The 17,647-nt window shown below is 35.3% G+C and overlaps 2 protein-coding genes across 2 annotated transcripts; one reads left to right on the top strand and one right to left on the bottom strand.

Moving 5' to 3' along the window:
* The first annotated feature begins 3,416 nt into the window (after positions 1-3,416).
* On the top strand, positions 3,417-4,872 carry LOC125200025. The gene is made up of 4 exons (XM_048097829.1): positions 3,417-3,867; positions 4,224-4,342; positions 4,412-4,573; positions 4,702-4,872. Exons 1-4 carry the CDS (start codon positions 3,417-3,419, stop codon positions 4,870-4,872), a joined length of 903 nt encoding a protein of 300 aa, XP_047953786.1.
* An 11,456-nt stretch (positions 4,873-16,328) lies between these two features.
* Positions 16,329-17,425, bottom strand: LOC125200019 (mitogen-activated protein kinase kinase kinase 17-like). The gene has a single exon (XM_048097823.1). The coding sequence runs from the start codon at positions 17,382-17,384 to the stop codon at positions 16,407-16,409; it is 978 nt and encodes a 325-aa protein (XP_047953780.1). The 5' UTR covers positions 17,385-17,425; the 3' UTR covers positions 16,329-16,406.
* Between the last annotated feature and the right edge of the window lie 222 nt (positions 17,426-17,647).

The raw sequence follows: 17,647 nt of genomic DNA, 5'->3' as shown, positions 1-17,647 counted from the left end.
AGACACTAATTTTGTTTCAATTATAAACTACATATTCAAGTGTTTCTTTGAGAATTTATGTTGATAGTCGTTCTTGCATGACATTAATATTTGTGAAAAATTGTGTCCATGCAAAAAATCAAAAGTTCGGGTTGTTGTTTTGAATTGACGATTACTCTTGATAGTGCAAAATCTATGTGAAAACCAAAAGTCCACTCTATAATCTGAATTTAATGATTATATATGCGTGAACCATCAACTTGATTTATGTTCAGATTCTAAATCAGTAGAGACATTTTGCAAGAATTTAGATATTTATGTAAAAAATAATACACTCATGTTATTTGAATATCTACCACTACGTACCTAGTGAATCCTATCCTACAAATAAGCTATGGAAAAAGTTTGCACATAATTTAACACATTTCTTAAATATTTAAATCAAGAATTTTCATATTATTCACTAAATTTTGTTATTAGCAACGGCAATGTTGATTAATATTTAATGCAAAGTACAAATACAGGCGGTTTAATATTCATAAGTCGCGAGTAAATGGAAATTAAAGCAATTGCATTGGTTGCGATTCCCATTGCCACCTCTGTGAAAGTTGTGCTAATTAAGCAGATAAAATTGTAAAATTGTATAATTGCAAGAGGGGGTGGAATTTGGTGGGACAAGAGACTCTTGGTTAATTTCCATGCCCTTATATGTCCAAACTATTTTCAACGTTTCATCAAATCTACAAATTAAACATAAACTCCAATTAATCACCACACACATATTTCATCTTCTCTCAAGTCTCAACACAATGTCTCTGTCTCTGAAAGTTATGATCAACAAGGAGAAAACAAAAGTACTATTTGCAGAAGCCAACAGCGATTTCGTCAACGTACTGCTAAGCTTCCTCACCCTCCCATTAGGAAAACTCGTCACAGTTCTCCAAAACACACCGGATCAGAAGAGGCAGCCGCCATCGGGAGCTTAAGCACTCTCTACAAAGGCTTGTCCGAACTCGACACCGCCCACTTCTCTACACGAGGCGCTAAGGAAATGCTGCTGAATCCACGGAGTTATTTATATGAAATATGCCGTTTTCTAGCGGTTGATGTTGCAGGCACCGGGACCCTGCCATGCTTCCTTTGTCGATACGAAAATTGCACTTATAAAGCTTTTGTTAATATCAGCATGTATTCCAATATAGCTAAGTGTGAGTGTAGGAACTGGTTGAACAGAGAAACACGCGTCGGAGTATGTTGGAACTACAAAGGTGGAGCTTTTGTAGAAAGTCCTTGGTTTTCATCATCACCGATGATCTTAGGGTTGCGCCTATTGTCACCAGAGATTTTTATATTCTTACCGATTTTGGGATTACAGACACTCAAGGTGCTGAGATGATGACTTTGAAACTAGGCATTGATGAGGTAAGTCTGATTGCCGTTAAATATCTCATTTCAATTTTACGATAGTTTACTGTTGAACTAATGTACAAAAATAGTACTCCACTAGTAACACATTCTTAAGTCTAATGGCTGATTGAATTTTTTTATTTACTTACATTCATTTAAATGGATAAATAGTCTATTTACACTTCATATTTGGTTTCTAACATTTTTGTCTAACAACCAACTGCTCTTTATTAGATGCGTGAGCTGCTCAAATTGTCATTAACTTCTGCAACCCCATTAACGGACATGGTAATGAAGAACAGTGTGGAAAATCCACAATATGGGATTTGGTCGGATCACATTCATCAAGACCATGTTGTCACAGAGTCGCGAAAAGTTATTTTGAGAGCTTTCTTGCATAAATCAACGAATAAATTCTTGTTTGCAGAAGCTAGTGATGAGTTTGTAGAGCTTCTTCTGAGCTTTCTCACTATTCCTTTAGGTGGAGTTGAGTTCCTCTTCGACAGCAACACTCCCTTCAAAAATATCGACAATTTGTACAAAAGCGTATCAAATGGCATCGATGACAAGTATTTTATACGTCGCACTAAAATTGAGCTGACAAATCCGAAGCTAGCTCATGGTTATCTTACAACAAATCAGCTTCTGCCTCTCAGCGAAGATGGTCCCCCGAGACTAGATTACTATGAAAAATTTGTCAATGATGACTATAAGAGGCCCGTGTATATTTTTTATGAGGATGAGGATACACGATCCTGGGTTTCATTGAAATCGAGCAAAATTGAATTTTGCAAGAAACAAACGATGTGTTTTGTTAGCGACGATTTAACCATTAGTACTGGTTTGGCAGCAAGAATTTCGATTCTCAATAATGCTGGAGTTTCAATATCAGATGTGAAAGAAACTGAGTTCCACATTGGACCCAATGAGGTAAAAAATCTCATCTTACATTGATATTATAATTTTACATGTTGATTTGATGTTGGCTGTTTGTTAGTGCAGGCATTAGGTATATTTAAGGCATCTCTCACATCAAAAACAGCTTTAACTGATGGCCTCATCAAACCCAAAACAACTTCAGCTGATGGCCTCATCAAACCAGTTGTGAAAGAGCCTAAGAAAGAGCCAAAGACAGAATGTTGAGTTTCCTTAATTTTGGGATATTATTGTTATGTTTTTTGTTGCTTGGTTGGAAATTTTCTATTGTAATTATTTTCATCCGGTTTTTTTAAATCAATTTTCAAAAAGGTTAACTTGTTGGGACAAAGAGACTCTTGACTAATTACAAATGTGGACAATCTTGGTAGACTTGAAAATCACTATTTTACTGAAAGTTCCCATTTTTACATATTGAAAAACAGTTTAACTTTTGAACTATTCATTTCTTGTTCATTATGTTTTTTTTTTCTTTTTGTGTTGTGCCCCAAATTAAACAGTTAGGTTTTGTGTTTTTTTCAAACTAATATTAAATGGAAGATATATTTAATAGCTTTTTCATTGAATAATTGGAAAATAAGAAGTTTAGTAAGTTTAGTAAGTTTGTGATTTCAATTGGATTTGTTTCCGGAATAATACTTGAAAAACCTATGCGAATTGAGCCCATTTTTTCGAATTCTCTCGAATTCTATTATAGAATTTTAAACCCTAACCTATGTCTTGCTAATCAAAAAACGTAATTAAAATAAAAGATTACAAAAAGATATAGAGAATAAATAAAAATAACTAACTAAAATCAAAGATAAGCTAAAATATTGTAGATATATTTGGCAAGATTTGCTAGTTTGAGGACCCTATCAATTATACAGTTATAAGTCCGGAATATCTGCCTCACACGATTTTTACAAGATTCTCTACACATATTGGACGCAAGGTAATTTTTAACCTATTCATCTTTTGTTCATCCTGTTTAATTTAGGGTTTTTAACTAATAGTTTTTAGAAATTCAACAATTAGGCATTGCTTCTCTTGCAATTTTAGCGTTTTGAACTGCTGTAACGAATCTGAATTTCTTCACTTTTACAACAAACAGAATGTTTGAGGCTGAGGAAGTTCAGTTCCATGTCAAGTTTGTGATAAATAAGTCGAAGACGAAGGTACTATTCGCAGAAGCTGGTAGCGATTTCGCAGACGTGTTGCTAAGCTTCCTAGCTATGCCATTGCGAACGATTGTGGAAGTCCTCGAGAATCACTACGGAGACGAGGCCCCTGCTGTTGGTTGCTTGAACACACTCTACAAATCTGCAAGAAATCTAGATATCATCCATTTCCAAGAAGAGGATGGAATGATCAATTCAACACATTTTGATAGACAATTGTCTAGATTGAGAGTCTCTACTCACCCCAAAAGTGAAGCTACTTTCATAATCTCCGATGATCTCCGTGTGTTTCCTATTGTGGAATGCTCCATCATTCAAACTCTCAGAAAGATTGGCATTGCTGTGGAAGATATGGACGGCGCAGAGACAAGAAATGTGACATTTGGTTTGAATGAGGTGACTCATCATCATATATTTGATCTATCTTTGCTATAACCATCTTTCAAATATATACTGATACAGTACTACTTCATTTTTGTTTCAATTAGATTATATCTCTACTGAAGGAGTCATTGGTTTCCTTGAATCCACTCACTGCCCTAATTTTCTCTTGGAGACGGAAGATCGCACGAATAGATAGTCGTCTTTTGTTACGCGAGATTGAAAAAAGGGCCACTATTAAGTATCCAAAGAATATGATCTTGAAAGTCATACTTCAAAAATCGACGAATAAGTTTTTGTTTGCTCAAGCAGATGGTGTTTTTGTTAATTTTCTTTTGTCAATGCTCACTATTTCTTTAGGAAGAGTTGAGTGGTGTCTAGGCAGTAATTATGGTCTCAATGCTATAGAGAATTTGCATAGCTTTGTAGCTTGTACTTCTGATGACAGGCTTCTGAAATGGTCATATACCAAAGACATGGTAATCAAGCCCAAGCCTACTTGCTATTCATGTAATGAAAATGAGAACTGTTTACTAAACATTGGCCAGATTGGATGTCAATCGTATGTTAATGGAGCGAGAATGTTTATGGTAAGCGATGACTTGACTGTTGCACCGTTGGGTGTAACGGTGGGTCTTTCTGTTATCAATGAGCTGAAGATCTCGTTGTCTGATATACAAGAAGTCGAGATGAAGGTTGGGTTGGACGAGGTATGATCATGTTTGGATATTGCAGTCTTTGATAAAATTCTACTACTTACTTTTCATGTTGTACTTGACAAATAGACATCTTGTATAATTTCCTTCATGGTTTCCAATATACATTCGCGTTGTTGCAGGCTTTGCGCATACTAAAGGAAGCTCTTACATCAACCACTGCTTTGACAGATGGCCTCATCAAGCCCTTTTTGGGGAAACAAGAACTGAAGCAGCAGTCCAAATCAGAATCGGAGGAGCAGATGGAATCGGAATCAGAATCGGAGGAATGGAGCAGCAGTTCTAACTTCTAATGGGGATTTTGATGCAACTTGGGTGAATCTTGCTCAATACAAATTATTTTGTTGCACAAAAAAAATTATTTTGATGTGGATCTCTGTCAGGAATTCGATGTGGTAAGGAACGATTTTGAGCTCATTTATGTGTACATGGTTAAAAAGTACTAGTAGTCTAGTATATATAGATTTGTTTTATATTGCTTGATTCGCTCTGAAAGAGATAGGATTGGAGACATGCAAATAATAAATTTAGATATCCAATTTTGCAATACATATATGTCAAAGTCTAACAATAGTCCGAATCCTAATTATTCATTTTTAAAACTGCAAATAAGATGAAATGTGGTGCACAATATATCAATTAATGCTATATATAATAACTCTTTTTTTGCTACCATTATGGTATTTAGCAATTCATTTTGTTCATGTCTAGACTGTATCTGGCGTCATTGGCACTAAAAATATACTACAATAATTTCGACCTCAAATATCGGATTCCTGCCACTGATCGCATGTGTGCAACATAGTTAAATTATGTAGCATCCTTTTGTAATTGTTAAGCAATTTTATGAAAAAGCCCGAGTTACAAAATTTCGAAATATATTTCAAATTAACTGAAAAACAAACTTATGATAAATTGCATCTTATATAAGCTTTCAGTTTACCAGCTCTTTTGAATAATCTTCGGAAAATTGCAATAACAAGTACGATTTGAATAGCATGGCGAATAAATGAGGGATTCGTCGATTAAAAAAAAACAGAAAATACTAAACATGAAACTTCAAATTCAGGTCTAATGCACTTTTTGGTTTTCAATATCATTCTTTAAATTTTGTTAATTAGTAACGCTAATAGTGATTAATGCAAACAGTGAATGTTAAAATTTTATCGGTCACAAGTAAATGGAGATTAAATCAATTGCATGCTTGCAATTCCCACCCTTTTAATGTCGAATCTAGTAATTGATATTAAAAGTAATTGAAAATGGAGTGGAATTTGATGGGACAAGAGACTCTTGGCTGAATTTTCATGCCCTTATAATTAGAGACTATCTGCATCAAAACCACTCAGCAAGTTTCTATTTTTCTCTTACAAGTTTTGTTTACCAGCAAAAATGGTAATGGTGATTAATGGAAATTAAAGCAATAGCATGCTTGCGATTCTCACCCTTCTAATGTCACCTTTTCTGTCAAAGTGATGGTAGATAAGTACCAGATATTTTGTGAAAACCCTTTTTTAATAAAAGTAAATGAAGGAGTGACTGATGAAATCTAGTTATTTATTCTGATAAAAGTAAATGAAGGAGGGAGTGGAATTTGGTGGGACAAGAGAATCCTGGCTAATTTTCATGCCCTTATAAAAACAGACTATCTCCATCAAAATCACTCATCATATTTCTTTTTCTCTTTTACAAGATATATATACATTTTGGAAATAAGGTAATTCTTGTCCTATTCATCGTTAGTTCATCCTTTTTACTTTTTATTGTTGATTAAATGAAAACACACTTGTCTCACTGCCACTGAAACAGAATGTCTAAGGTTGAGGAAGTGAAGTTCAATCATATCAAGGTTGTGATAAATAAAGAGAAGACGAAGGTACTATTTGCAGAAGCTGACAACAATTTCACAGACCTGTTGTTTTGCTTCCTAACTCTCCCGTTCAGAACGATTTTGCAAGTCTTTGAGGAAAAAAATGGAGACAAGGCGCCTGTCATTGGAAGCTTGAACACTCTCTACAAAGGTTTATTGAATCTTCATATCAACCATTTCCTTGGAGAGAGTTCCAAGAAAGTACTGATCGGGGCTCATCCCACAAGTTCCAGCACCGGGGAATCATATGATGAAGTCTTGACAGATGGTTCATCTTCTTTCATAATCACCGATGATCTTTGTGTATTTCCTATTGTGGAAGGCTCCATCGTTGAAACTCTTAGCAGTCTCGGCATTGCTATTGAAGAGATGGATGACATGGAGACAATAAATGTGACATTTGGAGCGAATAAGGTGATTTATCATACATTTGAGTTGTTTAGAAATAACCCCCTTTCAAATATTGATATCTTTTTTGTGTTGGTTAGATTATAGCTCTGCTGAAGGAATCATTGATTTCCTCAAATCCACTCACTGCCCTCATTTTCCCTCAGAGAAAGAAGATTATAGCAACACCGGGGCGTGTTTTTTCACATGATCAGATTGATCATAGACCGGCTCTTGCGATCAAGGAGAACATGTTCTTAACAGTCATCCTTCAAAAATCTACAAACAATTTTCTTTTTGCTCAGGCAGATAGTGATTTTGTAGATTTTATCTTTTCTATGATGAGAATTTCTTTAGAAAGGGTTGAATGGTATCTTGGCAGTAACACTTGTATCAAGAATATGGTTAGTTCGCTTAGGAGTAAAGCTGATGATTTAGAGAACATGGATCAGAAACATTATGAAAAATTACTGTACAGCTTTAATCTATGCCAATCTTATGTCAAGGGTTCGAGATCGTATATGGTACGTGATGACTTGACTGTTTCGGAAACATCAAATGATTCTCTTATCAAAGAGTTGAAGATCTCTTTATCTGATGTAAAAGAAGTAAAGTTGCAAGTTGGGTTGGAAGAGGTGAGATTGGTCATGTTTGAAAACAAATGAGTTCATTTTGTAGTCTTTCCTTTCAAGGATATGATACTCAATACTCGTTGTCGTTGGTGCAGAGCTTGTGCATACTGAAAGCGGCTCTTATGTCGACCACTGCTTTGACTGATGGCCTCATCGAACCCTTCTTGAAGAACAAGAAATGGAGCGAGTAAAAGAGAAGAGAATAGGATGGGAATAAGAGGATTATTGAATAAATCATTTGATCCAGCTAAGTATTTGCCTCCTAGATGAACTTGCTTATACTTGTTGGAGATAAATCTAGCTGAAAACATCTTAGTTTTGTTTGGATTTGAATGTATAACTTGCTCTACTTGCTTGAATAATCTTAGCTCAAGATAAATTATTTTGGTGTAAACTTGTCTCTCTAGATGGATTTTTTTATTGCTTACATATTACTAACAATAGAGTCCATTTTACCTCTTCTCTCGGTTCTGCGGTAGTGGAGACGTTCCTTTTTGGCACGCGGTTCAAGAAAAATTGTATTAAGTGAGTTAAGTAAAAAGAAGAATAAAGTAGAAAATGAAAAAGTACGAGAAAAAGTAGTAAATGAAAAGAAATGTGTTGACTTTTACTACAAAAATAAAAACTGAATTACAAAATTTCAAATAAACTGAATCACAAACCGAAAAACAAACTTATGATAAATTGCATCTTATATAAGCTTTCAATTCACCAGCTCTTTTGAATAATTTTCGGCAAATTGCAATAACAAGTACGATTTGAATAGCATGTCGAATAAATGAGAGATTCGTCGATTAAAAAAAAAACAGAAAATACTAAACTTGAATCTTCAAATTCAGGTCTAATGCACTTTTTGGTTTTCAATATCATTCTTTAAATTTTGTTAATTAGTAACGCTAATAGTGATTAATGCAAACAGTGAATGTTAATATTTTATCAGTCACAAGTAAATGGAGATTAAATCAATTGCATGCTTGCAATTCCCACCCTTTTAATGCCACCTTCTCTAGTCATGGTAATTAAGCATTTACTATAGAATGTTGAATCCAGTAATTGATTTTAAAAGTAATTGAAAATGGAGTGGAATTTGATTGGACAAGAGACTCTTGGCTGAATTTTCATGCCCTTATAATTAGTGACTATCTACATAAAACCACTCAGCAAGTGTCTATTTTTCTCTTACAAGATATATATACATATTGGAGATAAGGTAATTCTCGGCCAATTATTATCTTCTTCATTCTTTTTTGCTGTGTTTACTGTTCATCAATTAGTTAATTAGTTGTGCTCCATCTTCAACAATTAGGTTTTGCTTCTCCTGGATTTGTGGCTTTTCAAACTGAGATTAAGTGGAACATATATTAAATTCCATCTTCCTTTCCTTTTATATTTTCTTGCTTTTTCATCTACTAATTGAAAATGTGAAGTTCATGAGTATGTAAGATTTCATTGAGTGTGATTTCATTTGTTGTGTTCTGGAATAAGGCTTCAAAAACATAATCTATATATGTAGTCACTTCAAAGATTATTTGGCCTAATAAAAAGATCTTATAGAATATCTCACTGTTACAGAAATAGAATGTCTAAGCCTCAGGAACTGAAGTTCAATATCAAAGTTGTGATAAATAAAGAGAAGAAGAAGGTACTATTTGCAGAAGCCGGTGCTCATTTTACAGACGTGTTGTTAACCATCCTAGTTCTGCCATTGACAAAGATTATAGAAGTCCTTAAGAAGCACTATCCATACAAGGCGCCTGTTATCGGAAGCTTGAACACTCTCTACAAAGCTGCAGAAAATCTTTCTATCGACCATTTCGATGGAGAGAATTCTAAGAAATACCTGATCTACTCACCATATTTTGATGATGAATTGTCTGGTCTGGGACTTACTTATGGTGCTCAGACCAAAAGTTTAGATCATATGGAGCAGTTTTCACTGATGGTGCATCTTCTTTCATAATCAGTGATGATCTTTGTGTGTTGCCTATTGTGGGATGCTCCATCATTGAGACTCTCAGCTCTCTTGGCATTGCTATTGAAGATATGGATGCCATGGAGACAAGAATTGTGACATTTGGACTGAATGAGGTGATTCATCAATCATCGTACATTTGATCATTCTTTGAAATTGCCATCTTTCAAGTATTGATTCTCTCTTTTTGTTTTGGTTAGATCATAGCTCTTCTGAAGGAATCGTTGATTTCGTCAAATCCTCTCACTGCCTTCATTTTCCCCGGGAAACAGGTGATTGTAGAAACTAAGAGGGGTGTTTTGTTACATCCGAAGGACACTTTCATGATCTCAAAGAATATGATGTTGAAAGTCATACTTCAAAAATCTACAAACAAGTTTCTTTTTGCTCAGGCAAATGGCAATTTCATAGATTTTTTTTTTCATGCTCACCATTTCTTTAGCCAGAGTTAATTGCTATCTGGCCAGTAACACTGCTCTCAAGAATATTGCTAGTTTTCAATATAAGGGCAAAAGCTTGCTAAGCAAGTCCGAACATGATGGAGTACGATCTTTCGTCTGTCCATCGGGAAGGTATATTGTACGAGATGACTTGTCTGTTTCACCGTTGGGGATAACCTCGGGTATTTCTGTTGTCAAGGAGTTTAAGATCTCTTTGTCTGATATAAAAGAAGTAAAGCTGCAAGTTGGGTTGGAAGAGGTAAGATTGGTTACGTTTGGAATATACATCTTTGTATTCATTTTAATGCTTGTTATTGTTGGTGCAGGGTTTGAGCATATTAAGAGCTGCTCTTACGTCAACTACTGCTTTGACAAATGGCCTAATCAAGCCCTTCTTGAGTAAACAAGAAATGGACATCAAACCCTGCTTGAAACAAGAAATGGAAGCAGTTCGAGTTGATGATGTTTGATTAAACCAATCGATCATCTTGTCTTGATGTGGTTTTTGGTGTTGGTTTGTAGCTCAACTTTTTTATGCTTATTTTTAATAAGTCTAGTTGAAAACGTTTGGAGCCATGTGATTCCTGATTTTTAATAAGTCAAATTAAAATTGAAACGTGAACGCTAATTTTGTCTTCTGTTGAGGTTTATCTCTATGTTTGCTTTAAAAATGCGTTGTTTACAACTATTCTAAATCCATGCATCTTTGCATTTCTGCCCGATTAGTCCAATTAGTTTTATTTGATGAGCCATGTATAATTTGATTTAGTTGGAATCATCAATTGTTGGACCAACACGATCAAAATATTCATAAATTTAGAGTTTAGGTCTTAGTTCATGATATTTGCAATCATTTACTAATGTAACTAACTTTGGTTGATATGATCTAGAATTAAGTTACTGAGATTATTTTAGTTATATCATCTAGGATTAAGCTAGTGAGGTTACTTTAGTTGTATAGGGTTAGATGGTTAGCTATGACTATTTATCACATGATTATATATCTATCTACGATTCAGTTGTAAGATTTAATCTCAATATATAATCTTACAAACTTAACAAACCCGAAGCATACCTACGTTTCAGTTAGTATGTAGTTTTATAAATCATGCAAATTTTCATTTATTTCAATCATATAATTATCGTTGTAAATTTTTTAGTATTTTTAGTTTATTCATAAATAAATTTAATTAGAATATGTAAGAAGGAAATATTTTAAAAGAATGTTATTGAAAAATAGTTAGAATTTATGAACAATATAATTGAAGTGTTTCTTTGATTTTTGAACGTTGTAATTGAAGTGTTTTAACTTTTACTAAGTGCTAAATCCATAAATATTACATGGCCCATTATGGCCATTAAGAAAGTGCTGTAATAGTCCAGGCCCAAAACGTAGTTTTTGATCCAAACTTTATTGCAACACTCCTTACTCCGTAATTCTTACCATTGCCTTATGCATATTAATATTCCTGCGTTCCATAGTAGTGGATGCATTTCTTTCCGACACTGAGATTAAAAAAAAAAGTGTGTAATGTATTAAATAAAAAGATAATAAAGTAGGAGAGATGAAAAAGTGGATAGAAAAAAGTAAAAGAGAGAGAAAAATAAGTGAAAAGAAATATGTTACTTTTACTAAAAAAGAAAATAATTTCACTACTACGGAACTTACCAAAATGGTAAAATGACTCAACTACTATAGAACAGAGAGAGTATATGGCAGCATTAAGGCGTATCATTAATTAGGGTCATATCGTATATTCAATCCCGTGCTACAATATGGCACGAAACATGCATGCAATAATATTTTAAAGACAAAAATGCGATACAGTACATTTCTTAAGTTGTAGATGAATTTCTGTAGATTGCAATTTAGTTATAGGCAAATTACATTTTATATTATTAAGGTTTGCATTTCACATTAATTGGCTAATGCAAAATAAACTATATATAAATACCTATATATAAAATGTAAATTAAACAGTCTATATATAAAATGCAAAACTCAACAATAAAAAATATAATATGTCTATAATTAAAATGCAATTTGTTGAAATCCATCTACAACTTCTACAAATGTATATTGCATTTTAATGTTTACAATATTGCATGTTTCGTGCAACGTGGCAGCACGAGATTGGATGTACGTTATAACTTTAAAATTAATTATTTTTTAAGCACATCCCTTCTGATATATTCAAAGGAAACAATGCATTTCAAATTTTGACTTCTATTTTTAAATTAACTAAGCAAAATAACTGTTAGTAGTATACTTTTCCACACAAAAAGGACATGGACCTCATGAAAACCTTGACTAAAATATTTTTCTTCTTCACTCTATACTATTGAATCTAGACCACTATTGACGTAAATGCGCATATGTAACATTATTTGAGACAAATTATTAACTCAAATTAGATCAGTTACTACTATTAAATTTGGTTAATATAACATGCAGGGTTTCTATGGGTTTTTATGAGGTGAAAAAATATATCAAGAGTTTCTTGTCCCACCGAATTCCGTTCATCTTTAACGTTCACTGAATTTAATTAGGACCCATAAAATTCCTGCTGATTTGGCTGGAGTTGGTTTGATGCATTGTGACTGATGAAATCTAGTAACTGATTCTGATACAATTAAATAAAAGAGGGAGTGGAATTTGGAGGGACAAGAGAGTCTTGGTTAAATTTCATGCCCTTATAAATCCAAACTATCTGCATCAAACCACTCATGAAGTTTCTTACAAGATTATATACACATTGGAAGCTAGGTAATTCTTAACCTATTCTATTCATCTCTTGTTCATCCTGTTCTTTTTTTTTGTTGTGTGTTTGATTAGAAAAGTTAATATACTAGCTAGTACTACTTCATTATTTTGTTGGCTTTTTGACTGGTATAACGAATCCGACATTTTCTCAACTTTGCAGCAAACAGAATGTCTGAGGCCGAGGACGTTCAGTTCCATGTCAAGTTTGTGATAAATGAGTCGAAGACGAAGGTACTATTAGCAGAAGCTGGTAGTGATTTCGCAGACGTGTTGCTAAGCTTCCTAGTTATGCCATTGGGAACGGTTGTGGAAGTCCTCGAGAATCACTATGGAGATGAGGCCCCTGCTATTGGAAGCTTGAACACACTCTACAAATCTGCAAAAGATCTGGGTATCATCCATTTCAAAGAAGAGGATGCCAAGAAACACGTGATCAATTCAATACTTTTTGATAGACAATTGTCTAGATTGAGATTCTCTACTCAGCACAAAAGCAAAGCTACTTTCATAATCTCCGATGATCTCCGTGTGTTGCCTATTGTGGAAGGCTCCATCATTCAAACTCTCAACACTCTTGGCCTTGATGTGCAATGTATGGATGGCATTGAGATAAAAAATGTTACATTCGGATTGAAAAAGGTGATTCATCGTACGTTTGATCTCTCGTTGATCAGACCTTTCAAATGCTGATACATTTTTGTTTTGGTCGGATTATATGTCTACTGAAGAAATCCTTGTTTTTCTCGAATCCACTGTCTGGCTTCATTTTCCCCGAGAGACTAATGTCTGTTAATCTAGAGGGGCATGTTTTGTTGCACTGGCTTAGTCATAAGAAAGCCAATCTTATGAACCCGGAGAAGATGATCTTGAAAGTCATACTTCAGAAATCTACGAACAAGTTTCTTTTTGCTCAGGCAGATAGTGATTTTGTAGATTTTCTTTTGGCCATGCTTAGCATATCTATAGGAAAAGTTGAGACGGTTTTGGGCAGTGACCCCGGTCGCAGCAATATTGATTGTTCTAATAACATTATGCTTCTTAGAATTTTAGATACCAAAGATCACCTAATCAATGGAGCGAGAACGTATATGGTAAGTGATGACTTGACTGTTGCACCGTTGGGGCTAACCTTGGGTTTTTCTGTCATCAACGAGATGAAGATCGCCTTGTCTGATATAAAAGAAGTGAAGCTGAAAATTGGGGTGGAAGAGGTAAGATTGGTGTATGTTTGGATAATGCAGTTGTTGTTATGGTTTTACTTATGGTGTGGTTGGGTTGGTGCAGGGTTTAAGCATACTGAGAGCGGCTCTTACATCGACCACTGCTTTGACACAAGGCCTCATCAAACCGTTTTTGAAGAATCAAGAAATGGAGCTGTAGTTGGAGTCAAGAGGAGGAATTGATGCATTGTTTCTTGAGTTGATGTTTGTTCCATTGCATATTTTGAAGCCGCTTCTCAATTTTTTAGTCTCTTTATAATTTTACTTGGTTATGGGCTGAAACATTAGATTTCTATGGTATTTATGGTTAGATTTAGCTATAAACATTAGATTTTGATGGTATTTGATGACTATATGATTATGATTATGCATGGAATATGATTATTTTCAAATTCTATATCACTAGTAACCCAAATATTAATGTCTGAAGTTACAACCGCGGTGGTGAAATTGTTGCCGGCATCTTCATTAACAACTACCGTTGAATCTCGACCGTTATTAGATGTGTATGTTAAAAGTTATCATTACTTAAGAGAAATTATTAAGGCAAAATATATTGTTTAACCATGATTTTTTGGTCAAACCCATTAATCCAGTATATCGATAATGATTCGCAATCCATAGTGTTAGACTAATCAAATTTAATACTCCCTCCGTTCCGCTTTAACAGTCCCATTGACTTTTCTTCACTCGTTTTATAAAAATGATAATAAATAATTAAAGTAAAAAAGAGAATATTGTAGATAAGACTCTTCAATGTGGATGGAGACATGGTTAAAAGTACTACTAGTAGTAGACTACTAGTGCAGAATATCCATAGTGGTAGATCTCTGTCAGGAATTCGATGTGGTAAGGACCGATTTTGAGCTCATTTATATGTACATGGTTAAAAGTACTACTAGTAGGCTAGTATAGATTTGTTTTATATTGCTTGATTCGCACTTAAAGAGATTGGATTGGAGACATGCAAATAATAAATAAAGATATCCAATTTTGCAATACATGTATATCAAATTCTAACAATAGTCCAAATCCTAATTATTCATTTTTAAAATTGCAAATAAGATGAAATGTGGTGCACAATATACTAATTAATGCTATAAATAATGACCCTTTTTTTGCTACCATTATGGAATGTAGTCTAAATTTCTATATATTCGTTGGGCCATTTTAGCCATTCGGTAAGTGTATAAGCCCATTATATCAGTTGGGCTTCTCTGATCTTTCTAATTTTTAGTAAGTTCATTTATATTGGGCTCAGCCCATTTATACTATATTTCCAGTTATTAATTTTCCCTATTTTTAAAATAAAGAGATTTTATGAAAGAAAAATGATGTTATCAAACTGAGAATTGGAAATTAGAAATGTTGTCAAAATGAGACTTGAACAATTGAAGCATGTATATAGTAGAAAAGGTAACGAACTTCAACTTTTAACTAAATAAAAGTAATAGAATGCCAAATATGCTGTTGATTTGTTATGAGAAATATGTTGTTGATTTCATTATTCAAGTCTCTTCTAAACTAGTCTCAAATAGATAGTAAAAGTAATTTGTACTAAAACTAATTCGATAAAATCGAAATATATCATACATGTCCATTTCAATCTCCCAAGCCTAAAGTGATAGACACCATATTTTTTCAAACCAGATAAAACATGCATGTATGTAGGAGTATATTTTTGGTAGATAATTTGGGAATAGAATTCATCATGTGTAAAAGAAGTTCAATAATATCGACGGCAGTTAAGTTAGTTGGGAGAAAGGAGCAAAGTTTCAAGGAAATAAGTGTTCAAGTTGGTACCTAATTCACCTGCTGATTAAATATCTCATAAGTCCACTTAATTATAAATTCATAATACTAATGTCTAATATTAATTCAAACATCTACTCCCTCCGTCTCCGATTAAAAGTCGCACTTTGACTGGGCACGAATTTTAAGAAATGTAAAGAAAAGTTGGTTGAAAAAGTTAGTAGAATGTAGGACCTATTTTATTGGTTTTATAATAAAAATGTAAGTGAAATGAGTTAGTAGAACATGAGACTTATTTATCATTTATGGTAAAAATGAAGTGTGACTCTTAATTGAGGACGGACTGAAATAGGAGAGTGACTCTTAATCGGGGACGGAGAAATATTATAATACAAGAAAATGTCCCCATAGTCCTCCCCTGTTAAATCCACTTCTCTTTCGAGAAAAGAGCCCAAAAATTTCTCTTTTTTTCCCTACTTCACAATTTGTGGAAATTATTAAAAATATTATATTACGCCTATCTATCTAGAAACTCACAATCTAGCTCCATCAAAGTGGGATTTCTCTATCTCCACTTTTTTCGAAATGGGGGCTAATTCCACTTCCCAAGAAAATTCTAGTTCCTCTGCTCTGCTCTGCAGCAGAATCATTAACCGACCAAATCTTTTTCTATTTTTCTTATAAAAAAATCGAATAAGACAAGAATTGAACTAAAAAAAAAGTGTGTACCAATTTATCCAAAAATCAAATTGATCCTACACTAAAAACTATGTACATCTCCCCATACTTTTCAACTAAGTAAAAAAAAGCTCTGTTCTTCACTTCTAAATCTACTTTCACCGTCTCTAATCGTCATCCACCTCTCTGTCCAATCCCACTTCTCACTTCTTGAATTCTTACACAACTCATAAAATTCCTCAAAATTCATCTCAATCGAATCATGCGAAGATTCCTCAACCGAGCTCCAAATCCCCCGATCAAGAATACTCGTCGGAGAATCAGAATCTCCGGCCAATTTCTCGTCCCGAACATCGGAGAGAAACGGATGCCGGAGAAGCTCCTCCGCCGTCCACCTCTCTCTCGGATCAACCCTCAAACACTTGCTCAAAAAATCCTTCCCAATCTCCGACAGAGACGCCGGAAACTCCGGCGCCTCGCCGGAAAACGCGATCCGCCGGAGCGTCTCCGGCGCGTCCCGCCACGGCGCCCGGCCCGAGGCCATCTCGATGACCGTGCACCCGACCGCCCACACGTCGGCCGCGGTCCCCTGCTCCTCCCCACGCGCCGCCTCCGGCGCCATGAAGAGCGGGGTCCCGCCGATCGCGGACTCCGTCCGCGCCTTGGCGCAGCCGAAATCCGCGATTTTGGCCGCGCCGCGGACGAGCAACACGTTGCTGCCCTTGATGTCACAATGCACTATTCCCCTTGAGTGCAAGTAATCCAATCCTTTGACAATCCCTTGGGTGTAGCGGCGGATGGCCGCCTCATGGAGGCGGCCCCCGCCGCGGCGGATCGCGTCCGAGAGCGATCCGTCCGGGGCGTATTCAATCAGGAGATTGAACACGCCCCTGCTGATGTCGAATCCCCTGTAGCCAATTATGTGAGGTGAACTGAGGCCAGAGAGAATCCTTTGCTCCCTCTGCAGGGGCTCGGACCGGCTTAGCTCGGCCGATTTCACGGCGAATACATCTCCCGAGAGGCGGGAGACGGCGATCGAGACGGCGGCGGAGGCGCCGTGGCCTATGATGTGGCCTCTAGTCCAATCCATTTCCTTGTTTTGGGCAGAGAAATGGATGTTTTTTTTGTGTGTGTTTGAATTTGGTTGTGACATTTGTTGTACTATGCTACTATATATATGTGGGTGTGTGAGACCAATGATGAGAATAAGGTGGCATGGTGGCATATTTGGAAATGATATTTTAATTTGTCCAAATTAGTTGGGGACTGGTTGAGTTGAGGGTTGCTTTAACGGGAACTAAAAACGTGGCAATTTTGCTGTGGTTATTTAGCTAAATTGAATCCAATGGAGTT

This window comes from Salvia hispanica, unplaced genomic scaffold (assembly GCF_023119035.1).
Source record: "Salvia hispanica cultivar TCC Black 2014 unplaced genomic scaffold, UniMelb_Shisp_WGS_1.0 HiC_scaffold_778, whole genome shotgun sequence".
Lineage (NCBI taxonomy): Eukaryota > Viridiplantae > Streptophyta > Magnoliopsida > Lamiales > Lamiaceae > Salvia > Salvia hispanica.
The sequence above is the reverse complement of the archived record's forward strand: the minus strand, read 5'-3'. Positions and strand labels throughout refer to the sequence as shown.